Source organism: Panthera pardus, unplaced genomic scaffold (genome assembly GCF_024362965.1).
Source record: "Panthera pardus isolate Hobbes unplaced genomic scaffold, ASM2436296v1 HiC_scaffold_12, whole genome shotgun sequence".
NCBI classification, from domain to species: domain Eukaryota; kingdom Metazoa; phylum Chordata; class Mammalia; order Carnivora; family Felidae; genus Panthera; species Panthera pardus.
In genome coordinates, this window is record NW_026526677.1 from 96,787,793 (window position 1) to 96,814,481 (window position 26,689).

A 26,689-nucleotide genomic window follows, 5' to 3' on the forward strand; every position below is an offset into this window, starting at 1 on the left:
TCCACACACACACACACACACACACACACACACACACACACACACTCTGCTCCACTACCATCAGATCACAGCATGCTCTGTGGGGTTGATTACAAAAACATCAAAGGAATTGCAAGAATTCGGTCATTTACGTGGACAAAATGCAGGAAATAAGTACAGGAATAGATTCCGAGTGTGCTGACCCAGGAAGGAGAAGCAATGTTAGATCTAGCTGATTTTGTTGATGTAAGTACAGTACCAGAGGTTCTGAGTTCAAAAAGGTAGCTTTAGTGGCTGGAAGTGGTTCTAAAATTTTGTCTAGTTGGATGATTAGAAATTGGACTCATGGTGGTCTATGCTAAACGAAGTTGAGATGCCACCAATTTGGGGGATGATGTGGAAGGAGAAAATAAAACACTTCAGGACACAGGAATGATGGAAATTATTGCCACCCATGTTATTCCTTCACTCATTCTCCATCTATGAACCAAAGGACCTAGAAGACACTTCCTTTTCCAAGGCCTTGAAAAATACATTCGTGAGTAGAACACTCACACCTGTGAAAAATATTTAACAGACCAGTAAGGCACTGACATCAGTTTGCTCATTTCAATTTCAAGAAAAGTGGAAGACACTAAGCAGTGACATTTAACCACTAGTGAGTGGGAAAGGAGGCATAATTCCATAAACAGGCAGCAAGGCCAGAGTGGTAATTAAAATAGCTTGAATCTTTTACAGTAGCTAATTGGTCACAGTCTTTAGGATTAGAATAAACAGGTTATCTCATTTCAGGGAGAAAGAAATGTGTTTTCATTTGTACAAGGACTACATTAGGACAGGTAAGAATAATTTTTTATATGTAGAACTATGCGGAAAAGGTATCCTCATAGATGTTGGACAGTCAAAATGGCAGACTATCATAGAGGGTCTTTTTGCTGAATTGCTCCTGTTTGGGGAAAAGTCCCAAGATCAGGCAAAGCAGGATTCTACCTCTCACTGCAGAAGCCAAAGTGGAACAGGTAATCCCTCTCCCTATCTCTCTGAAGACAAAATGTGAGCACGTACCCTAAACACAGCCAATCGATTGGTCAGACACAGAGGCAAAGGTCAGCGAGAGATTATTTCCAGCACAGCCCGTTGCACAACCGCAAGCGTCCGGCGGTGAAGTCCAGCACTGTGGTGACTAGGGAGGACGGTGCCAGCAGAGACACGTGAGGCCAAACACCAAGTGACACCTTGGCTGCTCTTGCTGCCCCTGGCTCCTGTCTACGCCTGGTTCTGCAGCTTGCCTAACAATTCTCGAAGTTTCTTAATATCCTTCCAATAAATTCCTCCTGTGGTTGAAGATGGTGGCCGTGACCCGAATTCAAGAACACGGACTAGTGCAGAGGTATATACGCACTTTAGGAAAATTATGCCATCGAGACAGAAAACAACGTACTGCCTATATGTGCGCTACTTCCTGCAGCGGGCTGGAAATTAAATAAACTATAATGATGGGCTTATGCTCAAAGCCCAAATATTTACTTCTCCCGTTAATAAGTTAGAGTGAATCAAGTAAAACTATAGATGTTAGGTCATGTTTTACAAAAAAGAAAAAAAAAAAAAAAGGTCATGCTGCTTAACCTATTATTTCTAGGTTGTATTAAAAGGCACAGTAATATTTATTTCTCCCTATTTGGCTGTCCTTAGCTAATTTTAAAAGGCAATCTTCAAAAATCTTGATTTGTCTCATATTTTTAAAATGTTTACGCTTTAAAATACTACTAACAAAACCACAGAATCTTTTTATACAGTACTACTTGAGCCTTATAGAATGTTAACCCCCTCAAAGCTGTAAGTAATAGAAAACTCTGGGGAAAATTAGATATATTTAGTAAGGATGAATTGGAATCACAGAAATTTATAACCAGAAGATCAACTGACTAGACTCCCATTCAGTCCTAACTTGCATCCTGCTTGTCTAATGTGATTCGTGTTATTTCTTAAGGTCATTAAGGAAAGCATAGAACATTTTTGCTTAGTGGTTCTAGTTGCCAACACCTAAAAACCAGTTTGGGGGGATATTTTTTCCTTGTATGTTTACCTATATCATACTTGTTACATTTCCTTTTACATTTACAGGGTATTAAATGTAGCTCTTTCCCAACCTTCATGCACTATGGTGGGAACGTAAATTGGTGTAGCCATTGTGGAAAACAGTATGGAGGTCCCTCAAAGAATTAAGACTCGAAATACCATATGATACAGCTATTCCACTTTTGGGTACTTATCCAAAGAATTAAAAATACATTAATTTTTTTTTTTTTTTCAACGTTTTTTATTTATTTTTGGGACAGAGAGAGACAGAGCATGAACGGGGGAGGGGCAGAGAGAGAGGGAGACACAGAATCGGAAACAGGCTCCAGGCTCCGAGCCATCAGCCCAGAGCCTGACGCAGGGCTCGAACTCACGGACCGCGAGATCGTGACCTGGCTGAAGTCGGACGCTTAACCGACTGCGCCACCCAGGCGCCCCAAAAATACATTAATTTGAAAAGATATGTGCACCTCTATGTTCACTGCAGCATTATTTACAATAGCCAAGATACGGAAGCAACTCAAGTGTCCATCGATAGATGAGTGGATAAAGATGTGGCATGTGCACACGCACACACGCACACACACACACACACACACACGCTGAAATATTACTCAGCCATAAAAAAGAATGACATTTTTTTTGCCATTTGTGACAACATGGATGTACCTAGAGGATATTAAACTAAGTGAAATAAATAAGATAAAGACAAATGCCATGTGATTTCACTTGCATGTGGAATCTAAAAACCAAAACAAACAAAGCAAAAAGCAGAATCTGACCTGTAAACACAGAGAACAACCTGGTGGCTGCCGGAGGAAGGGGGAAGGGGGAAGGGGAATGGGCAAAACGGGCAAAGGGGACAGGAGGACACAGGCTCCCAATGATGCCATGAGTGAAAGGTACAGAACGCAGAATATAATGAATGGTATTGCGATCGTGTTGTGTGGTCCCAGACGGTGGCCACACTGGTGGTGAGTGCAGCACAACATACACACTTGTTGAATCTCTCTGTTGCACACTTGTAACTAATGTGACATTGTGTGCCAACTATACTCAAAGTTTCATTTATTTTTATTTAATAAGCAAACATAAAAAAAGGTAGTTGCTCCTCAAACTATGTACAGTAACTCTTCGTATGCTTAAAGGTAATCACTAATTCAGCCCTCCGCATTTCTCTTCATACTCAACCATCCTAATTCCTTTAGTATTTCCTTAAGAGTCTGTTTTCTAGTCCTTTCCCCGTATTCTCGAAACCTAATGCCTATTTGCCAAATCTTCCAAACTGCAGAACCTAGTATATCCTGAAAGCAGGTCAATGTGAAAGAAGAGACCAGTTTTGGGGGAGGTGAAGATGTGTCCCTGGAGAAGAGAATCAAACAGGAATCAATGACATGGAGCATGGGGGTGGAAGTGGTCAAATACTTACCCGACCATTCTTAATACAAGTGCAAGGTTAGAAGAAACACACTGTGGAAAACGAGATAAAATGGGTTTGCTTTGTGTTTCTTCCTTTTTTTTTTTTTAACCTATCACCAAAGTCCTCTAAAAGGGTCGCATAACAAATTATTAGATTTGCTCTAAAGCAACAGTTCTTAAATTGCCTCAATACTTGCTAAAATGTAGCTAAACTGATGAGTAGTTTTTACCTGAATGGCACTTCTTCCTGTGGAACATCCACATAGTAACGGATAAAAAATCTCTCCGAATCTTCTCGCTCACCATCAGTAACAACACTGCCATTAAGTTTGGAGACGGATGGCAATCTGTAAGTAAAAACCAAAATAAAGACATGTTAAGATACTAAGAATATTCAGCTTTCGAAATAAAATCATTGGTTTGAGGCCCAGTCTTATTCTCTTGAAAGGACACGTTTGATGTAACTCTGCTTATGTACAACTACCTACATGAACTAAAGTGGTATAGAATAAAAGGACCCAAAATGTCTAAAGTCTCGTTAAAAATTTATTTATTTATTTATTTATTTTGAGAGAGAGACAGAGAGAGTGAGCAGGGAAGGGGCAGAGAGGGAGAGAGAATCCCAAGCAGGCTATGCACTGTCAGCACAGAGACTGACACGGGGCTCCAACTGAGAACTGTGAGATCACGACCTCAGCTGAAACCAAGAGTTGGATGCTTAACCAACTGAGCAGCCCAGCTTCCCTTAAAGTTTCATTTTTAGATGTGACACTGACCTTTTATAATTATACCTTACCTTTCAAAATAAGATTCTAGCCAGCACTGTCCAACTTAAATATAATCCAAGCCACGTATGTAATTTTAAATTTTCTAGTAGCCTTATTTATTTAAAAATATTCATTTATTTTCTGGGAGAAACAGAGAGAGCAAGAAAGAGAGAAGAGAGAAAAGAGACAGAGAAGAGAGAGAGAGAGAGAACACGAGGAGGGGAGGGTCAGAGTGTGAGAGAGAGAGAATCCCAAGTAGGCTCTGTGCTGTCAGCACAGAGCCCGACATGGGGCTTGATCCCATGAACTGTGAGATCATGACCTGAGCCAAAATCAAGAGTCGAACACTTAACTGACTGAGCCACTGGGCGCCCCTCTAGTAGCCATATTTAAAAAAATAAAAATACAACAGGTGAAATTAATTTTAAGGATATATTTTTATTTAACCCACTATATCCAGGATTTAATCATTTCAACCTGCGATCAATACTAACAAATAACTAATAGGATACTTAATGTTCTCTTTTTCATATAAAGTATTTGAAATCCCGTGTATATTTTTACACTTACAGCACATCTCGATTCAGACTAGCCATAATTCAAGTGTTCAAAAGTCACACATAGCTAATGGTACCATACTGGACAGCAGAGGTCTACAGAGTAGACAGTACAGGAATCAATTTACTATATTTACAACAGAATTACGTGAAGAAAGTAAAGTATAAGGCCTACTACAAGACTTACTCTTTCTAGAAGGAAACTACGCTGAAATGTATTTCTTCAATGAGATATTAACGTGTATGTTACAAAGCAGTAAGGATCTGTTAGGTGTTAGCTGGGTAGAAAGAGCAATACCCTGTTTAAAGAATACTCTGCTTTTTTAAATTTTTTCGTTTTTCAAGTTTTTATTTAAATTCCAGTTAGTTAGCATGGATGTAATATTAGCTGCACGAGAATCTGGTGATTCCCCACTTATATACAATACCTGGTGCTCACCACAAGTGCCCTCCTTAATACCCATCACCTTCACCTCCAGCAAACCTCAGTGTGTTCTCTACAGTTAAGAGTGCTTTCTGGTTGGCCCCTCTCTTCTCTTTTTTTTCCCTATGTTCATCCGTTTTGAAGAACCACTCTTCTTTAGGGAACTTAAAGCCCCTTTCAAAACCACTATGTATGGCACGCAAAGAGAACAAATGAAAGCTTCACGGCCCTTTACATCTCAGGCAAAATCTTACTGCTGCTAAAGGCTTATACAAAAATAAACACTCATTTCAGCAGTCTGGGAGAGGCAGAGATGGAGACACGAGAGGCAGGGGAGCCAGAGGAAGAACACAGCCGTGTGGTAGTCATGTTTAAGTCAATCTATATTCAAGGAGAAAACACAGATGCTGCTCTCTTAAGCTTCATAGAACTGAAACCGTCCAATTTTTAGGTATTTACGCTTTAAATGACACTATTTAACAGAGAAAATAAATACAACTAAAACAGAACTCATTCCCTGTTATACCTACTTTTTCTCCATAATCCAAAACAGGGCTTCAAATATTGTTAAGTATTAAAAAGTGTAAAAATAGAATAGATTTGTGAGGGAACGTTTCAGTGCTCTTGGCAGGCCGATTACTTTTCACATTTTTCTCATCACACCGTGTTCTCTTTCTTCTGGGATCTGGAGCTACAGACGCAGCCCCTTCAAGTGCTGTCTGTTCAAGAGACGGGGAAACGTATGGTGCACTCCCCCTCATTAGCGCACCATCCCTTTAATGAAACAAGGCCCGAGAGAAGCAAGGAGAGTCATCAGACAACAGACCTGGCTATTACCAATTTCCTCCGCTCCTCGGTGGTATAGGGCTGCAGGAGAGGAATTCCTAATAATCTCACTTCTTCAAGTTTGGGGAATGAATTTAGTTTGTCAATGTCTTCCCAGGACTGCAAACCTGATTTGAGAAATATATCATTTAAGTAAATCCAGAAAAGCACATAAAAAAGAAGATTAACATAGAAAAAACTGCTTCAATTAATTTCTGAAATGTTAAAAATGATCGTAAACTAGTTAGAGATCCTGAAAATCTTCTTACATGCAACGACAGAACAGAATACAGTCAAACACCATAGAAACTTCCCTAGAGCCGCTCCTCTCCCTATGATCCCAGTGGTCAAGGAGAAGAGAGCTTCATTCTCCAACATCCTACTAAGGTACTGATTGTCCACCCAAATGGCCTTGTAAAGAGGGTCACCGCCGGTTTCTATAAGCACGATGTATGCCATGATTACATTAAAAGGGGGACGCGGTCAACTTTTTCACCAGATACAGACTCACAGAACATAACTACTGATCAGAGTTAATACTGTCAAACTCACATTTTTACCTAACAAATTCTAAAACGGGGCAAGTTCAATAGAGCCAGAAAATAAATAATATCTTACATACTGCCCTCATTTTGGGGACAGGGAAAACAGATTTTAAAAGCAAAACAAACAAAAGCAAAAACAGACAACTTGAACCATTGGGTCATGAGAACATGCAATAAATTAAGATTACTTAGTGCTAAAAGAAAAGTCTTCCTATGGCCCGTGAGCAAATATATCATCCAAGTCAATAGTTGGCACTTCCAGGAAAAATATGCCTGTAATAATGAACATGGTCAATTTTATAACAGGCTCAGTCTATTTCAGAGAACAACATAGCCCCTTCCTCTCTCCATCAACCTGAAGCAAGGGTAAGCAGAGGAGTGATATATGAGGGCTCTGGTGTATACTGTCCCAAGCCACCACTGTTCTCTTCCCTTCAGTTGTGTCATAAGCAGCTTCCTTATGCAAAACACTGGTTTTTAAAACCTCATTCCCACTTCCATGGCATGACTTCCATGGCAAATTAAGCTGTGTGTTTTTTCGATTGTAGATTAGAGTTGTTTTTAGCTACATAGGTTTTAAGAAATGGGCCGAAAGACAATGTCAAGAGAATGAGAAGAAAAGTCACCGACTGGAAGAAGAGATTGGTTAAAAACACATCTGATAAACGATTGTTGTCCAAAATACACAAAGAACTCTTAAAACTCAACAGTAAGGAAATAAACAACCTGAGCTAAAAAATGAGCAAATGACCCAGACAGACACCTCCCCAAGATGGCAAATAAGCATAGGAAAAGATGCTCGACATCATAGGTCATTACAGAATTGCAAATTAAAACAAGATTCCACCACACACACCTAGAATGGCCGAAATCCAACACATCCACAGCACATAATGCTGACAAAGATGAGGAGCGACAGCAAGTCTCATTCGTGGCTGGTGGCACGCCAAGTGGGGCGGCCACTTTGGAAGGCAGCAGGCAGTGTCTCATAAAACTACACATATTCTCACTGTATGATCCAGCAACCGCGCGCCTTGGCATTTACCCAGATGAAATGAAAACTTACTGTCCACACAAAACCCCGCACACAGAGGTTTACAGCGGCTTTATTAATAAGCGCCAAAACTTCGAGGCAACCAAGATGTCCTTCAGCTTGTGAATGGATAAACAAACTGTGGCGGAGCCACACAATGGAAAGTTACTCAGCGCTGAAAAGAAATGAGCTATCAAGCCATGAGAAGATATAGAGGACACTTAAAGCGTATTATGAAGTGAAAGAAGCTTATCTGCAAAGGCCACATACTGTATGAGTCCAACTATATGACATTCTGGAAAAGGCAAAACTACGGAGACAGTAAAAAGGTCTCTGCTGTTTGCCAGGGACTGGGCGTATGGAGAGACGAACAGGCAGAACCCAGTGGATTGTTAGGGCAGTGAAACTTTTATGTATGATACTATAGTGACAGATACATGTCATTCCACGTTTGTCCCAAGCACAGAACACCAAGAGTGAGCCCTCATGTGAGATACGGACTTTGGGTGATGATGTGAAAATGTAGGCTCGATTAACAGATGTATCACTTTGGTGCTGGAATGTTGAGAGTGGGGAGGTTGTGCGGGGGGAGGGGGGGGGCGGGGGTGCAGAGTATGTGGGAACTCAGTACTTCTGCTCAATTCTGCTATGAATTTAAAACTGCTCTAAAACATAAAATTTATTAGTTAAAAAAAATAGGCTAAAAATACTCATTTCTGGGAGACACAGAATCAAATGGCAGCAAACTGGCTATCAATCCTATCTAATACTATGTAACTACCATACCATACTAGAAGAGAAAAGTAAGCACTTACAGGGTACGGTAGGTTGAAATTCCTTAACCTGAATCCAGGCAAAATGGGCTAGTTTGTCATTCCTTGTACTCTGACTCTGCCTTTTACTGTCCAACTCATCAATCTGTCTCACTCCTTTCATGGTATGACCTCTTCAGCATATAAAACATAAACAGCTAATAAGATGCTATGCCACTTGGTATTTATCATTTACGAACACGGACGCCCTAAATTTAGCTAATCAACTGGCACCTGCATGTCACCCTTGAAAACGCATCTTACAAGGAGGCAGAGCCGTGACTGAAAGAAATACACGATCATTGATCTCATGTGTAAGCTCAGATCAATTTGCATGTACCTCACCTGATTTGTGGAGGCTGATGGATCGTAGATTAGGAAACAACCGGGCCAGTGAATCATCAGGCTCCTCAATAGCATTCAAATGATTGTTCGCCAGGACGAGAGTATCCAGTGAAGGAAACATAACTCCTAACTTTCGTATTTCAGTCCAGTCTTGGAGGTTATTGTCTGTTATATGTAGTAGCTTAAGAGAATGACAGCAAATAGAAGGACAAGACACTGTTTCATAGTCGTTAAGGCACAGGAAGAGCTCCTCCAAACTGCAGAGAAAAAAGGAAATATTTCATTGTTGAAAGCAGATATGTTTCTACTTTGCACCTACTTTCATTGATTCGATAAATAAATAAGTGCCTACTGTGTGTGAGGGTCTGGTAGGTATTGCGGGGAAGACATAAAGATGTCTTTCTCAAGCTTAAAATATAGCTGGAGACACAGAACCCAAAACACATAAAACAGCAGAGAACGATATAACCCAGGATGATAACCCACTAAATTAATTTTGTGCTTAAATAACTAAATGCTAAATAAGGCAGTACTCACTCTAAGATAGCAGTTCACATAGGAGTGGAATTGAAATTGTAGTTAGAATAGTCAGGGAAGACTGCATGGCCTTGAAGGAAGGGCAGACTTGCAAAAGTTGAGAGGAGATAAGAGGAAAATCCCAGAAACAATGTGAACGCAATGTGTGGAAACAGAACTATTAACTATCATTTACTAAGTTCCTACCCTGAGCCAGGCCCTGTTCCAAGTGCTTTATTTCTGCCAGGTAGATACAGTTACACCCATTTTACAGACAAGGAAACGGAGTTCATTCGCTTCTCAACAGTCATATGGCCAGTAGGGGGAAGCAGGCTCTCCAAGCTCATTCTCTGCCATGCCAGGGGTTGTGTGAAGTGAGTGGCAACCAGTCTCATTAGAGGGATGGTGAGAAACTCAGATGGAATAAATGGGGTGAGACCAGACTCAAAAGGCTTTGATAAGTTCCATATTTAGACAAAGAAACTACAGTTTCACATATTTCTTTAAGCTGCTTCCTTTGAATACTCGTGTGTTTATTCAAAGCTACATACAAACAAATGTAAGAAAGCATTTCTAAACTGACAAACAAAAGCATAATTTCTTGTTTAAATTATCGAAAAGTGTTCCATTTTCCCATCGGGCCAGCGAGGCACTTAATCATCTGAGTGTTAATATATTTTATAGATCGTATGATTTTTTTTTTCGTCCCAAAGAAAAGCGCTGACGCAAAATTCTGAAATCAGGTAATCAGAAGATTAAAATGGAGAAAGGGTGGGTTGATCTAGAAATGATAAGTGCTTCTCAGGGATATTTTCTCGCCAAAGGATGACATATCTTATGTCTGGGTGCTACTCAACACTAAACAAGTATTCCAAAGAAAATGCTACTAAATTACCCTCCTTCTAAGTACTTCATTTTTCTGACTTCGTTCTCCATCCAATCTGCTGTTCTAGTGTTTCTGAGATGGGAGATCAGCAGTGATTCTGTGTACTAAGAAAGATGGCAACACAGCCCCCTCTCCATCATGCTCTCTGAGCTTACTCGGGTAACTCCTGCAGTATCGTGTGGACCGTCTCCCAAGAAGCTTTGCTGTTGTTGAGGACAAGTTTGCGAACCCCAGAGAAGGACCCAGCACATGTTCTTTCTAAAACCGACAAATTCAGAGGGTTGGAACTCAGGTTTAGAAACTCCAACTGGGGAACATTTGACACAATTTTACTGACCTGGGGAGAAAAAAAGAAATGCGTATCAGGCAGCAATCAGAGTTTTTAAATCGCAATCATGCTCATAAAGCTTAAGTGAGTGGGGCTCCAGGCAAAAGGCCATTCACATTAGGGAGTCCTGTTAGTGACGATACCTACAGAGGGGTGTAAGTAATTTCAACAAATCTTGGCAAAGAATTTAATCTTTCTATGAAAGAGTGACATAATTGAAAATTAATGGTACAAAAGAAAGACTTTACACGTTGCCTTTGGCAAGGTTTTTGATTCTGTTCTGTATGATATTCTCTTTGATAAATGGAGAAAAGATAATTTTGATGACGTTTTAGGCTGCAAGTTTCTACAGACCTGAGACTGGGTCATGTAATTCTCTTTGACTTTCTCCTTCCTTTTGTCCTCAGTACAATATTAAGGCTAATTAAAGATTTACTGAAGAACACACGGTAACAGCTCAGGTGTTCAAAACTGACATAACCACAGTCACTTAGAAACAGTTTCAACTTGGGGTGCCTGGGCAGCTCAGTCAGTTGGGCGTCTGACTTCCGCTGAGGTCATGATCTTGTGGTTTGTGAGTTCCAGCCCCGAGCCAGGCTCTGTGCTAACAGCTCAGAGCCTGGAGCCGGCTTTGGATTCTGTGTCTCACTCTCTCTCTGCCCCTCCTCCACTCATGCTCTATGTCTCAAAAATAAATAAAACATTAAAAAAAAAATTTTTTTTTAAAAGAAACAGTTTCAATTTGGCTCAAAGATGACCAAATTGGGGGCACCTGGGTGGCTCAGTCGGTTGAGTGTCTGACTTCAGCTCAGGTCATGATCCTGTGGTTTCACGATCTCGAGGTTTGTGAGTTCAAGCCCCACATGGGGCTGTCTGCTGTCAGGGCGGAGCCCACTTCAGCTCCTCTGTCCCTCTCTCTCTGCCCCTCCCCCACTTGGCTCTCTCTCAAAAGAATAAGATAAAAGAAGATGACCAAACTTTATATACACTCAAAAACAAAAAGCATCCATAACAAAAGAGGAAACATGATCATCAATTTAACGATTTAGCTAGAAACTTGGTAGGAAAGAAGATTTTTTTAAAAAAGGAAATCAGCATTACTCACCTTAACTATTACCTCTACATGGTACTAGTCTCTTTTCATAAAGCTTATTTCACTCAATTCTCAAAACAACTTGCAAGATAAACTATTTTCATTTTAACAAATGAAGAAAGTCAGGCTCAGGAATGTTAAACAATTTGACTAAGGTCTCAGCATCACAAGAACCCAATCTAGGATTTAAAAATCAGAGCCATGGTTCTTCCAACATACCACAACTAGATTATAAATACAACCAGAAAAAAAGAACGAGCTTAAACAGTATGAAGTAAATGTTCAAAGCCCAGTAAATGTAGTAAGCATCAAATAGGAAATGTGGTGATTAAACGTTATGAGAAATAGGACTGTTTTCAGAGTCAAAAAAAGCTAGGTTCAAACCAGGTTCCAACACTTCCTAGCTGTGTGGTCTGACAAGTTACTTTCCCTCCCCAACTCTCCACTTCCTCATTTGTAACTTAGAGACAATAGGACCCACCTGTTTCACAGGACTGTTGGTGGGAACAAATGAGATCCAGTGTGAAGCACTGAACCCAGTGTAGAAACTTACTTCCTTACCTATTCCCCAATAGGATGTAAATTCCATGAAAGCAGGGGATAGTTCACTACTGCACAGTGGGCACTTAATGTTTGCTGAATAAATTAATGGCACAACATCATTCAATAAATGTAACTATTCCTAACATAGTAAGTATAGTATGAACCAATCTGTCAACCCTGGCTGTATGTTATATCGTATGGAATATCCTAGAAAAATAAAATTGGACTATAGTCTAATAATTCAAGCAGGAAAAAATAATATATGTTACAAATAAAAATATTCTTTAAAAGGTTAAGGCTAAAAAGGATTTGGGGGTAACCTTACACTAATGATAAGATTTTCAAAAATATATTAATTACACAGGCAAATGTACTTCTAAAAATGTCCTACAAACAAACATTCAGCGAGTTTCTAGGGCAGTATACTGACTTACCTTTTTTAAACTCTAAAAAAAAAAAAAAGACTCCTTTAGTTAGAGTGATACAGCTGACCCTTGAACAACGCAGAGGTTAGGGGCACCAACACCCCACAAAGTTGAAAATCTGCCTACAAGTTTTGACTCCCCTGAAACTTTATTGATAGCCTACTGTTGACGGGAAGCCTTAATGATAATGTAAACAGTCAATTAACTTTTCTGTATGTTGTATTATGGACTGTATTCTTACAATAAAGTGAGCTAGAGAAAATATGTTTTTGTTTCATTTTGTTGTTTTAGTAATATGTGTTTTGTTTTCATATGGAGAAATATAAAGAAAACTAAAAAAGGCCCCAATTCAACAGCCCCGGTAATCCTTAATGAAGTCAAAACAGAACAGTAACAAAATGTTCACAGTTATGAAATTTGAACAGAACAAATTCTTGCGATTCTTCCCAGAAAAAAAAAATGCATGCATATTCCAACATATACACTTACATCTGTAGATATTTTAAGAATTTTTACAAAAGAGATCCTCTCTTTTACACCTGACCTTTTTTTCTTCTCTTCTTCTTTTTTCTATATGTTTCAAGTCTTTATTTAAATCCTAGTTAGTTAACATATAGTGTAATATTAGTTTCGGGAGAAGAATTTAGTGATTCGTCACTTTCAGACGCCAGCCAGTGCTCATCACAAGTGCCCTCCTTAGTACCCATCATTCATTTAGCCCATCCTCCACCCACCTAGAGAAAATGTTATTAAGAAAACCGTAAGGAAGAGAAAATATATTTACAGTACTGTCCTGCAAGAAGCCTGCATGTAAGTGGACCCACACAGTTCAAACCTGCGTTGTTCGTGTGCCGAAACATGGAGTGAACTTACACGACCTTCTAGGTCTCTACAGTTCTATGATTTAATAGAGGAGCCTCTACTCTGCTTGTAAAAATGAAGAAACTAAACTTTTGAGAAAAATGGGGAAAGGGTTGTAAGATAACAATCTGTAACTTATACCCAAGCTATTCTCTGCCTCACCTGAGGGGCTAATTCCTCCCTCCTCTCAACTACTTGGGTTAATTTCTCCTATAAAATGGTTTTGATAAGAAAGGGAGGAAAAAGGAGATGCCTTGGGAAATTCAAGTCAAAAGCTAAAAAATGCATCTTTTTTCACACACAGATGCCCAATTTTCAAAGGATGGAGACAAATCTTTGCCTCCCCTCACAGTATCACACTTCTCACTCATATTTATCTTTGTCCCTGAATATACATACAGTAGCCAGTAGTTTAAACTACAAAAGAAGTTACTTATAACATTAGTCACCATTCAAAACACGAAAAGAACAAACTATCTTATTTGGTCCCACATTGCTATATCAAAAACTGGCCAAAATAAACTGACTTAATGGCCAGGGATGAATTTATCGTTTTGGTGATCAGGTACACAGGTTGTAAGGAGGTCGAAATGTAATGTCTTAAAACTGTGACCTATGAGGCATTTGTAGCCTGGCAGAGTTTAATCTATCCTAAAAATCAATATTCTTCTGCTGTCAGTGTTTCTCCCATCTCTGTGCTCTCTGATAGATATTCTAGAAGATTGGCATCAACTACAGTTAAAGCAAAGGACAAAATATAAAGGAATGATGAAAACAAAAATAAATTGGAAAACGGAAACCCGAACGGTAGCAGCAACAAAGACTTATTTGAAAACTGCCTGGATATAGACTTATAGAGGACACGTAAGAATATGCATACAGAGCACAAATGAACATATGACCCTCTGGCCATACATGTTAATGGATGGAAAATATTTAGTGTAGACCTTTCTCTAAGCAGAGAAAAGGCTGAACTGCCTAGTGTAAACTCTGTGTTCTGATCCACACTGACATAGATTGTTCTTCCGAGGCACCAGCTCGATCACTGTTAAACTGTTCTCACCACTTGGCAAAAGCTTAGCTTATGTACGTGGTCAAAGCACAAAACCTTTGTGAAATTTTACACTCCCAAAGAAACACATTTAAGGGAATCAGCCTGCGAACATAGGATGTGAAATGATTCAGAGGAAAATGTGGTCTGACTTGTCACCCGTGCAGGTTAAAAACTCTCCCTGGAGGTTCAGCAGCAGACCACTGTGGGAATTCGGGAGATGGGGAGGGGTGAAGCAGGCAGTTCTTGTTGCCTCTGTGCAGCGTGGACACAGCATGCATGTCAACTAAGCATCTCAAAGGACCAAGAAGACAAAGACTGTAATTTGTTGAACAGTGAACTATACTAGTTGTTTAGATAAATGAATTAGTAAATAAATCCATGTACAAATAGAGATTATTTCTTGGAACACAAATCTGCATATATATTAACAAGTCACTTAAAAATCAAAGGACATGCATCTCAAAGAATTTGGTAAACATCTTAATAAAAATAGGAAATGTAACCAGAAGCACAGTTATCAGAGTAAACAAGACAATGAAACAGACAAATAATAAGAAAAGCTGAAGACAACTAGGTCACCGACAGGTTTTTCTTAAACAAAAAAGCTGTCTTGGAATCTGTATGGCATTTAATACCCACAAAGCACCTCAATGATCAGTTTTATCGGCAGCCCCGGCAGCCCCGTCTTAGAGGTGAGCAAAGCAAAACACCAAAGGATTAAGTGAGCTTCTTAAGATCGCAGGAAAAGTTGGAGCAAGAGGTCTTGATCAATCCTTAAGATACAATCATTTGTTCATTAATGCATTCAACGAACATTTGAATACCTAGTATGACACTCTGGGTGCTGATGATAATAGAGACAAAAATCTCGACTTTTAACAAGCTCAGGGTCCAGCAGGAAAACTATCAAGTAAACAAGTGACTGTACTACATCGTGATAAATAATCACATGTAACATAGCAGCATGATACAGGTGCTGGGATAATCTACTTCTGCCTGAATGAGAGCCGGGGAAAGTTTCATAGAGGAATAGTGACTTGGGCCAAGATACATGGGAAGGAAGACGCCAGGGAGACAAGGAAAAACAGCAGTGGACTGAGAATGAATAAAAGCAAGGAAGCTTTTCATGTCAAGAGTTTATCATGAGCTGCAAGAAAAAGCATATGGCTAAAGACGGAGATAAAGCTCTAAAAGTAGCCAAGGGCCATATGGTGGAAGGCTACATTTAGAGAGTTCAGATCTTAGCAACTAAAGGACTTTAAGCAGGAGAGTGTCATAATCTTATTCCATTTATTAAAAGGAGTCTGGTTGCACTATAGAAGACAGCTTACGGGAAGCCGGAAAATCCATCAGGAAACTTTCTCCACAGTTTAAGCAAGAAAGAAGATCCTAAATTAAGGCAGGAGAATGAATGAAGTAGGAAGAACTATTTTTCCCTAATTCTTTTTTATTTTTTTGTTGGAGAGGGAGAGAGAGGGAGAGAGAGAGAGACAGAGAGAGAGAGGGAAGCTTAAGCAGACTCCACGCTCAGCACTAAGCCTGACGTAGGGCTCAATCCCATCACCCTGGGACCGTGACCTGAGCCGAAATCAAGAGTCAGATGCTCAACTGAGCCACCCAGGCACCCCTTCTTCCCTAAGTCTTAACAGTAGCTTCCACGAGTTAATTTTATCATCAGGTAGGCAATGTTATGTTGTTAATACTTTTATTTGTGTAGTTGGTTTGACTTACTCTGAGGTCAAAAGACATCGGGTCTGTCAAATCACCTATGAGACTTAACAGAATAAGGAAAAGTTTTAAAATATTCGTTTTAGAAAAGTTCTTAAAATTTGGAGTAAATTTCAGTAGTAAAAATTAATATTTTTACAATCTTAGTTTTGAGCTCAAGCAATTTTTATGTGAATTTATAGTAATAAATGGTGAACGAGTGGTACAATGAACACAGGATGTGTAAACTAGTGAAACAGTAGAAACGCCAATGCATTGTTGGCAGTCTACACCTCTGCAGCCTTATTAACCTCTAGATGCCTGGAAGAAAGTTCCCTGGTGCTTTTCACATTAATGAAAAATTAGCAGTAACAATGTTAATTGAAAAGAAAAAAACCAACAGAACAGCTGAAGTAGTCAGTTATTTATCTTGAGACACAGAGACAAGAATCTCCAGTGAGAACCAGAATTCAGTAGAAGTCACCAAAATGCAGCAATATAAAAACTTTACCTCATGCCAGTCTTCGAGTTTGTTGTCAGAAAGATCTAGTTCCGACACATGAGCACAGAAGGCAGCAATTTCTTTTTCATCTCCTGCACATGTTATTCCACAGCTGTTCAACACCAGTACACTTGGGAGGTTGAGGCGATCTGAATCGGGGCCGGGGGGGGGGGGGGGGAACACAACACGTTCTAAATCAGCCTGATTCTTGTCTACATACATTCAGCCCCCAGGAATCAAAACCAAACAGCACAAAATTACACGAGGACCTGGAAAACACGGAATATGATGGGATCAAAGGGTACTGAATTTAATGGGAAACAGTCAAATATGGACCAGGAGGAGAATAAAAGTACTGGACTAGTACAACCCAAAGAGTCTTGCAGGCTTCCCCCCATGGCAGGATTGCTGATCTCAACCACAAACAACACGGCTATCATCCTTGCTATGATCTTATCATCTGAACACTAGAAACTGTGATTCATCTGGACTACCACTGCCTTCTAACTGGCCTCAATTCTTTCTTTTTTAAAATTTAGTTCAAAAGTATCATTCTGGATAGCTCTTTTCTCTCTGTCTGATGTGTATTTCCACCAATTGCTGCCCTCGAAAATTATTTCAAACCATTAGTTAGTCTACTGTGAAATCACTCCTATTTTCAAATTCCTATCATTGAGGAAATCCTCCTCACTTAAGTGGATTCATTAAAAATCTACGTCTCTTTCTCTCATACTTCTCTGTCAATCATTTCTGTTTCATATCCATGTAGAATGTGTCCTTTATGAAAATTAGACATTTAAAAATACATCATTGTAATGGGAGAAAGTATTGCAGGGTCTTAAACTATTTAATGAATTTGGTCCAACTACTGCCCGGTTCAAAAATACGTGTCAATAAAACCATGCCTCTTGCCCTAGGAAAAAGGACAGACATGAGAATTCAGCCACTCTTTCCCTATCTGGTATGAAATAAGGACTCACAAAGGAAATATTTGATTCATGGAGGCCTCAAATCATATAATTTTTCAACTCAGCACTTTCCAGTATCAAATTTTTCAGCATGGAAATGAAGCTTGAAAAAAAATGACTAAGTAAGAAAGCCACCTCTTTCTGCCATTCCAATTTATATGGAGTGATAAGACAGTTGTATTGAGGAACACAGGAACTAAAACACTGTCAATATTGATCTCCCACACTCACCAAGAGCTACATCCAAGAGCTGTTCAATACGCATGAGCCTAACATGTAAGCGAGAGACACATCTTGCACATTTCTAAATGCTGTAGATCTCTGCTCACACCATACCCCCTCTCCTAGATCTATGTCTTTATCTCCTCCCTAACCGAATTCTACATTCTTAAAGAGTCCGTTCAAGTCTCATAGCTTTGAACCCTTTCCTGATCATATTTATTAACTCTCTCCTAAATTTCTTTCCCAATCACTGTGCCAATCATTTGGCTCAACGTGAACTGCACATAACTGTGTTAGATGCTTGTAAGTGTGAGTATCTTGTAATCCAATTAGGTTGTAAGGTCACTGAGGGCACAGGCCAGTCTTGGACTATCTCACATCCTCTGAAGTTCCTCGTCAGAACACATATTTGAAACATCACCACTCAGATATTGTTCGCGCCTTATGAGCGCAAGTAAGCCAGCTTCCGGCCAGTCTGTAGGAAAAGAGATCCTTCTGGGTTTTTCAAAAAACTGAAGTCCTAACAAGAAAGAAAGACTATGCAACTCGAATTCCAAAATAAAGGAAATAACTTACAAACAAGGCAATATCTGGTTTGATGTCCTAAGTACTAAGCTCCAGTAAATAAATGTTTTAGGTCACGTCTATCTTACCTTTCATAGGAGAGCCCTGAGGTGTGGCTGGGACGTGGACTCCCATCCCAGGACCACGACGGTAAGGAAAGTTTTCAGGACTATATTTTTCACATAATACTTGCATAAAACTCCTTCCACTAGGTTGATCCATCTTCCTTTCCTAAAATTCTACAAGAAACCAAGAAATCATCCAAGTTACTCATTTAGCATATAAGAAATTTGTATCGCAAACCAATTATTTAGAATGCACCAGCCCAGGCAGTACAGACATATGAGACACGGTCAACGCTCCCAGGAATATACACTGTGGTGAGACCTTACGATATAGGGAGGCTACATATGTAGACAAATGACAGCAATGCAGTCCAGTACATGATAACTGCAATCCAGAATAACAGTGCCACAAGATGTTGATGAGGAGACAGTCATTTCCAGCCAACGGTAATAGAAAGACTTTGGGCTGGAACATGGGGTTTATGTGGTAAGTTAGAGGAAAAAGGACTAAAAAGAAAGGTATAGACTCAACATCAGATTAAAGAGTTTAGATGAATCCGTTGATATTTATCCCTCAAAATCCATTCTCCTCTTCTTCTACCCTAAAAGAATTTTTAACTGTATACATCGGACTTAGGGATGAGTATAGGACTAGGTTCTAGTTGACGGGATAGAAATGGTCTATGGCAGAGAGCCAGAGTAATGCCTTTGCCTCCTTCCTGGTCTCTGGCTCAATTCTATTGCCTAGAAAACAAATACCACCTCGCACTATGGGCCCCAAAAACACACCCTGAGGAAGGAAAGTCCCTGAGGACTTCATGGAACTGGGCTGCCATAATGGTGCTGGATTGCATACCTCTGGAAATTTCTGTGAAAGATATATAACTTCTGTTTTATTTAAGCCAGTGTTCAGTTTTTCAATTACTTACAAATGGACCTAATCCTAACTAATACAGAATGTCATTTCTTTTGGTTTTGAGTTTGAGTAGCATCTTCAGTGTCTAACCTCAGCTTAGGGTCCAAATTACAGTAACTCTAGCATCCTCTCAGTACTCACGCAGAGTTTAAAACAGGTAATGTTAAAAATATGCTAGAGGCCCCTAGGTGGCTCATTCAGTTGAGTGTTTGACTCTTGATTTTGGCTCTGGTCATGAACCCAGGGTCATGGCATTGAGCCCTGAGTTGGGCTCCGTGCTGAACATGGAGCCTGCTTGAGAGTCTCTTTCTCTCTCCCTCTGCCCCTCCCATGCTCGTGCCCTCTCTCTAAAATAAATAAACAACCAAACAAAACAAAGTAAAATGCTAACTTCTGACAGCCTGCTAACCCATTATCTTGAGGGGCTGGCCTATGAGCTATATTGAATATAAATCAAAATGTAGGCAACTAATTGACCTCCATAGTTCCAACTATCAGATGCTAAGCTTTTTACTAAAATAATCATAAAAAGGAAGGTGAGTTAAGAGTACTCTAAGAAGGGATAACATGTAAAAAGGTATAGCAATCCGAATGCACAACGGCCTAACAGAAAATAGCATAAGGAGTAACTAATCAGGAACCTCAGAGGAGATCGTATGTACTACATTAAGAAGCTGGACTTTATCCTGTAGAAAACAGGAAGAAACTAACAGGTTTTAAGAACGGGAATACAACAATTAAAATTTGTAGGAAGCTCTTTTTGGCAATCAAGTAGCTGATGAATAAGAGGAAATACATATCAAAGGCAGGGAGAAGAGCTAGAAGGATACCACAAAAATATAGGAGAGACCTCAGGCAAGGAAAATAAAAGCAAAAATAGATTATTGGGACTACATCAAAATAAAAAGCTTTTTGCACAGCAAAGGAAACCATCCACAGAACAAAAGGCAACCTACTAAACAGGAAAAGATATTTATAAATGATGTATCTGATAAGGGATTAATATTCAAAACATATAAAGAACTTATCCAACTCAACACTAAAAAAAAAAAAAAAAAAACAATTAAGATATGGGCAGAGGACCTGAATAGACACTTTTCCAAAGAAGATGTACAGATCGCCAATTGGCCCATGAAAAGCTCAAGCATCACTAATCATCAGGAAAATGCAAATCAGAACCACAATGAGGTAACACCTCACATCAGTCAGAATGGCTGCTATCAGAAAGACAAGAAACGAGTGTTGGAAGAGGATGTGGAGTAAAGGGAACCCTCATGCACTACCGGTGGGAATGTAAATTGGTGCAACCACTGTGAAAAACAGTATTGAGGTTCCCCCCAAAGTTCAAAATAGAGATACCATATAATCAGTTTTTCCACTACTGAGTATTTATCCAAAGAAAGTGAAAACACTAACTCGAAAAGGTATATGCACCCCTATGTTCACCGCAGCATTACTTACAATAGCCAAGATACGGAAGCAGTCCAAGTGCCCACAGACAGATGAATGGATAAAGATGTGGTATGTGTGTATGTATGTATACAGACATACATACATACAATGGAATATTACTCAGCCTTAAAAAAGAACGAGATCTTGCCATCCCAGACAACATGGATGAACCTAGAGGGCATTATGCTAAATGAAATGAGCCAGAGAGAGAAAAACAAATACCATATGATTTCACTTATATATGGAATTTAAAAAACAAAACAAACAAACAAAAAGACAGACCTTTAAATACAAAGAAAAACTGATGGTCGACAGAGGGGAGACAGGTTGGGAGATGGGCAAAATAGATAAAAAGGGGGATGCGCCTGGACGGCTCAGTCAGTTAAGCGTCCGACTTTGGCTCAGGTCATGATCTCGCAGCTTGTGAGTTCGAGGCCCGCGTGGGGCTCTGTGCTGACAGCTCAGATCCTGGAGCCTGCTTCGGATTCTGTGTCTCCCTCTCTCTCTGCCCCTCCCCAGCTCACATTCTCTCTCACAAAAACAAACATTAAAATATATATATATATAAAGGATTAAGAAATACAAACTTTCAGTTATTAAAAAAAAGTCATGGATAGGGAATACACTCAACAATATTATAATAATGTTGTATGGTGACAATGCTGACTACGTTTATTGTGGCAAGTATTGAGTGATGTACAGGACTGTTGCATCAATATGCTGCACACCTGGAACTAATATAACACTGTGTGCTAGTTACACCTCAATAAAAAATAAAGTGCGATGTTCTTAAAATGTTAAAAACAAAACAAAACAAACAAAAAAACAAAACCAGGAGAGAGATGACAAGGGCCTGACCTAATACAGTGTTAGTATAAAGAGAAAGCTGGGGCAGATTCAAGGTCAATTTAGAAAAGCAAGCTTTTCAGTCCAGTCTCCAAGTTAAAAAAAAAAAAAAAAAAAAAAATATATATATATATATATATATATATACATATATACATATATATGTACGTATATATATATATAATATATACATATATACGTATATATGTACGTATATATATGTATATATATATGTATGTATATATATATGTATGTATACGTATATATGTTAAAGCAAGCTTTTCAGGAATTATAGGGGCTGAGAAGAAGATAGAGTCAAGACTGATCCCCAGGTTTCTAGCACAGGTAACCAGGTGACTGATGATACCATTAAGTAAAAAGAAAATATGAAGAGATTTCGTTCTGCAGAAAAAAATGATGAAATCCACTTTATCCACTTCCAGTCTGAGGCATCTGTGGGCTATCCAAGGAAACAGTCTGCAGTTGGGTGAGAAATGTGAGCTAGAGATGAAGATTTCTACATCATCAGGATACAGGCAATATTTCTAAGAACAGCAGGACAATCGAACTCTCAGGGACGCTGCTGTTTAAAGGACAGGCAGAGGGAGCAGAGTCATGAAGGAATGGAACAACCACAGAGTAGAGCGTACAGTCAACATTTTGAGGAGTTTTTAAAAAAAATTTTTTTTTAATGTTTATTTATTTTTGGCAGAGAGAGAGACAGAGCATGAGCAGGGGAGGGGCAGACAAAGAGGGAGACACAGAATCCGAAGCAGGCTCCAGGCTCCAAGCTGTCAGCAAAGAGCCCGACGCGGGGCTCAAACCCACAGACTGTGAGATCATGACCTGAGCCGAAGTCAGATGCTCAACCGACTGAGCCACCCAGGCGCCCCAACATTTTGAGAAGTTTTAATTAGAAGGGCAGAAGGGCAGTTGACAAGAAGGGGAGGATGAAATGGGCTGATAAATTAGGCAGGAACAGGACAGAGTAGAGAATTGGGGGCAACTGTCAAGATTTTTCCTCTTAAAATAGAAGAGGGATGAACATATGATTATAGATTACAGAGAAGCAGCAAGTAAAGCTGAAGAGGCTGGAAATGACTACTTGTATATGGTCCTAAAAGAAACCAGCAGGTATGAGCATTAAAAAACTTCTCAGAAGGCTGTGTGATATGCGCCAGATAATGCTCCAAACTATTTGTCATTGGAAGTGACATATTTACTTCACTATGTTACACTGGTTTACTTTTGCTTATATGGTTTAATTATGCTGAGTGGTAGGTATTTTCCCATGTGACTATACTAACTCCACCATTACAGTATAAAGGGGAACACCACAGGGTCATTTTATTTCTCCAATATTAATTCCCAGCATCTGGCACAGTGCCCTATACAGAACTCAATAAATGTTGTGGAGTCCAAAAACCACTAGCCTCCGGTGTGCCAAGCAGGAGGAGCAGAGAATTCAGGATGGGGAGTAGATGTAAGCCCCACTCAGTACTACCACTTAATAGTTTTGTGTCATCAGGCAAGACATTATTTCTCTAGGACTCAAATGTGTTTGTCTGTAAGATACAATAGGAACATCCAGACTAATGGGCTTCAGGGCTGCTATAGAGCTCTAAAATATACAAATGCATTATTGGGATTACAGGGCTGTTGTAAAGCTCTAAAATATACACACGTTATTAATTACATATTACAGGAAGTTGTAGTATGGTAGAAAGCACATGAACATAGAAAACTCAGGCTCGATCATTTACTAGCTGGGTAGAACATAAGCTAGCTATGTAACCTCTCTCTACTTTAATTTTCTCACCTATAGATGGGCTAAAATGTTCCTCTCAGGTTTGTAATAAGAATTTGAAAAAAAACATGAATATAAAAGTGGTCTTTCAACTTGGCCCATTCCCTAAATTACTACCAGGGCCAAGTCTACTGTACTTTGTAAAATCAACTCACAAATGCCTAGAACACAGCGTAGATACTCACTAAGCACATGGCCATCTACTGAACAAAAGTTTCATTTATCAAGGTCTAGACTATGAAGTACATTTCACAATGAGGATATCACACGACATCTTGAAAATTCAGGACTGCCCTCTGTCAGGATCCTCATTCGTGAGCTTAAAGACAGAACCTGTTAGTACAAGGCAGTCTGTTCTTTCCATCCACACGGAGTGATAAATGCTGCTGCCCTCCAACTCAGTGCTAATGGTTGTCACAAAACTGAAGTGTATGTGTTCATCAAAGACTTCAGGAATCTTCAGGTGGAAGGTTCTTTTACAACGTAAGCTTATCACCAACAGCAGACAACACAGGGCAGGTGCTATGCCACTAGGGACAGACACCACGGTTCTTATCAAAGACTGGTCTCAAGCAGAATGCCAACAGAATTTTTGGAAGTGTTTAACAAAAGTCAAAGAGGTTACATTGTTATCTTCTATATACTTAGTTCAATGGGGCATCAGGATGATTCAGTTGGGTGTCTGACTCTTAATTTCAGCTCAGGTCTTGATCTTATCTCACTGTCAGTGAGTTACTTAGTGAGTTCAAGCCCCACATCAGGCTCTGTGCTGACAGCATGGAGCCTGCTTGGGATTCTCTCTCTCCGTCTTTCTCTCTGCCCCTGCCCTGCTCGCACACACTCTCTCTCTCAAAAATAAATAAACATTTTTTTAAAAAAGAATAAAAAGTAAAAAAAAAAAAAAAAAAAAAAAAAGAATAAAAAGTGTGTAGGGAGGGTGCTCAACTCACTGTGTGTCAAAATAATGTTCACCAAGTTTAAACAGCATCTTTAAACTGGAAGCTTTAGAACCACTTAAACTCAAGCCAATTCAGGGGCAATAATCTAATACACAACTTAAATACAGGCAAACTGAGGGATGGCAACACTAGAGGCATACTCACATTGAAATAAGTCCTAGTAAGCCAGCAATCACGGGAACGTAACAAGTTATTCCTCATGGCCCCATGCTTTAAAAACTCTTCCAAATAGTCTAGAGGTTTATTTCATATTCTTTTTTCCCTAAAGACTTAAAAGCAATGCCAGGCGCCTTCATTGGTCATTTTCCAGGATACTCTATTGGAACAGCCTTCCAGGAACGTAGATAGCGTACACATGAATACATGGGCTTTGAATTAGAACATTAAGATTGCAAAATGGATCAGTAACATAAATCTACTCAAAATCTGTTGGGGCAGTTTTAGGAGGAACAGTAGGTGGGAAAGGAAAACTGAAAACCAAACAGTCTGAAAAATGAGGAAATACAGGATGGAAAAAGATCTTTAACTGGAGCCTTTTAAAAGGTTTTGGTGGGGGGGGGCGGGGTGGAGGGGGTAATCTATGACTTTCTGGAAAGAACAGGTGTCAAATTACATCTCACTACCTCTGTAGTTGGCAGAGTTCTAATGCATTTGTAAAAGTATTCTGAATTGGTTCTGAAAGCCAGGGAGCCAGGAATCTTGGGTGATGTTGGTTCCATTACCAAGTTGTGGAGTGTGCCTGTGAAAATCTCAACTGCTTTGTGCCTCGAATCTGAACCATAATGTGCTCTTGTAAAAGTGCTTGGAGAAAGTCAGGATGAAGTGCAAATTGGAGGATAAAGTGCTCAGTACATTTTTGCCAAATAGATTAGTATAGGAAAAGAATGTCCAGTCACCTAAAACTCCTCATCACTGTCAAACCATTCACACTTTATGTTCCCAGCAAAGGGTCAGGTCAAAGTCGGTATGAAACTCAACACAACTGAAAACAGAACACTTCTGACCACTAACACTGGAAGATACACAAGACAAATCTTTACACCGGTACGCAAGATCAATATGTACTTCACAAAAATAATTTATGGTGGAGTACCATACTTCATAAAGTGTGAATGCCAATACCACTAGTCTCACTCACAACTTCAAAAAAAAAAAAAAAAAAAAATCCAGAGGGAGGAAATGAAGAATAAGGGTGGAAAGGAGATTCGCTTTTTCACTGCACCCATTTGAACCACCTGAGCTCACTGCATGCATACATCATCTTTTCCTTTCATATACTGCGTTATCTTTTTGAAACATAAACATTTTTAAGTGATCTATCTGGGAATGAGCTAATAATCTGCCAAATGGCTTTTTAATTCCTCATTGTTATCAACTGCCTGTGAAAAAAGTTCCAAACTGGAATTTGGAATTCCATGTGAAATACAGAATATTAATAATAATTTTTAAAGGAATTAGGGAAGGAGGAAGAAAAGAGAAATAGAATGGTGGCCAAAAGGAAATAAATACTTTTGTAAAACAGCAACTGGCAAAGAAAAAGAAAGAATGAAACCCACCTGAGCCGCAGAACGAGGCTAAACGAGGGGAGGGTAAGACGGAGCCAGAGTACACAGGCTCCCCAGGGCCTTAACAAAGGTGAAGCAAAAGTCCACCGTGACATGTACAGAGGGGTTGGAAGAATACCCTCAGGCCTGCAGGGTCACTTCCTTTGCTAGCCAAGTTAAATGGGTTAATAAAAGTTAACTAAATATTTTATACAAATTACCCAAGCTGTATCAAAACTACTGTGACTTTGGAACCACAAGGACTCCAGGAGGCAGAGCTTACAAAGCCGTAAGCCCAGGGATGCTCCGGGAGCTCTGGGCTTCCCAGGCACCTGTCCCTGTGGAGACGACCAAAAAGAGCGGTGCTTCCTGAAGCAGGAAGGTGCTTCGTGTGCAGGATGCACATTACTGCAAGGGTAAATGGTTGGGAACAGATTCACAGTTGTTGTTTTTAATGTTTACTTATTTTTGAGAGAGAGAGAGAGAGAGAGAGAGAGCGAGCAGGGAAGGGGCAGAGAGAGAGGGAGACACAGAATCCGAAGCCGGCTCCAGGCTCTGAGCTGTCAGCACAGAGACCGACGTGGGGCTCAAACTCAGGAACCGTGAGATCATGATCTGAGGCGAAATCAGATGCTTAACGACTGAG

At 39.7% G+C, this 26,689-nt stretch overlaps 1 protein-coding gene across 2 annotated transcripts in view; it reads right to left on the reverse strand.

Moving 5' to 3' along the window:
* Positions 1-26,689, reverse strand: part of TBCEL (tubulin folding cofactor E like) — a 76,117-nt gene that overhangs the window by 30,421 nt on the left and 19,007 nt on the right. For both annotated transcript variants that reach the window (XM_019468855.2, XM_019468854.2), the window contains 6 exons: positions 18,544-18,693; positions 16,710-16,849; positions 10,343-10,524; positions 8,786-9,042; positions 6,052-6,178; positions 3,708-3,824 (listed from right to left, as the gene is read on the reverse strand). In XM_019468855.2, coding sequence (XP_019324400.1) covers positions 3,708-3,824; positions 6,052-6,178; positions 8,786-9,042; positions 10,343-10,524; positions 16,710-16,849; positions 18,544-18,676 — 956 coding nt within the window. In that variant the 5' untranslated portion in view covers positions 18,677-18,693. The remainder of the gene's footprint in view (positions 1-3,707; positions 3,825-6,051; positions 6,179-8,785; positions 9,043-10,342; positions 10,525-16,709; positions 16,850-18,543; positions 18,694-26,689) is intronic.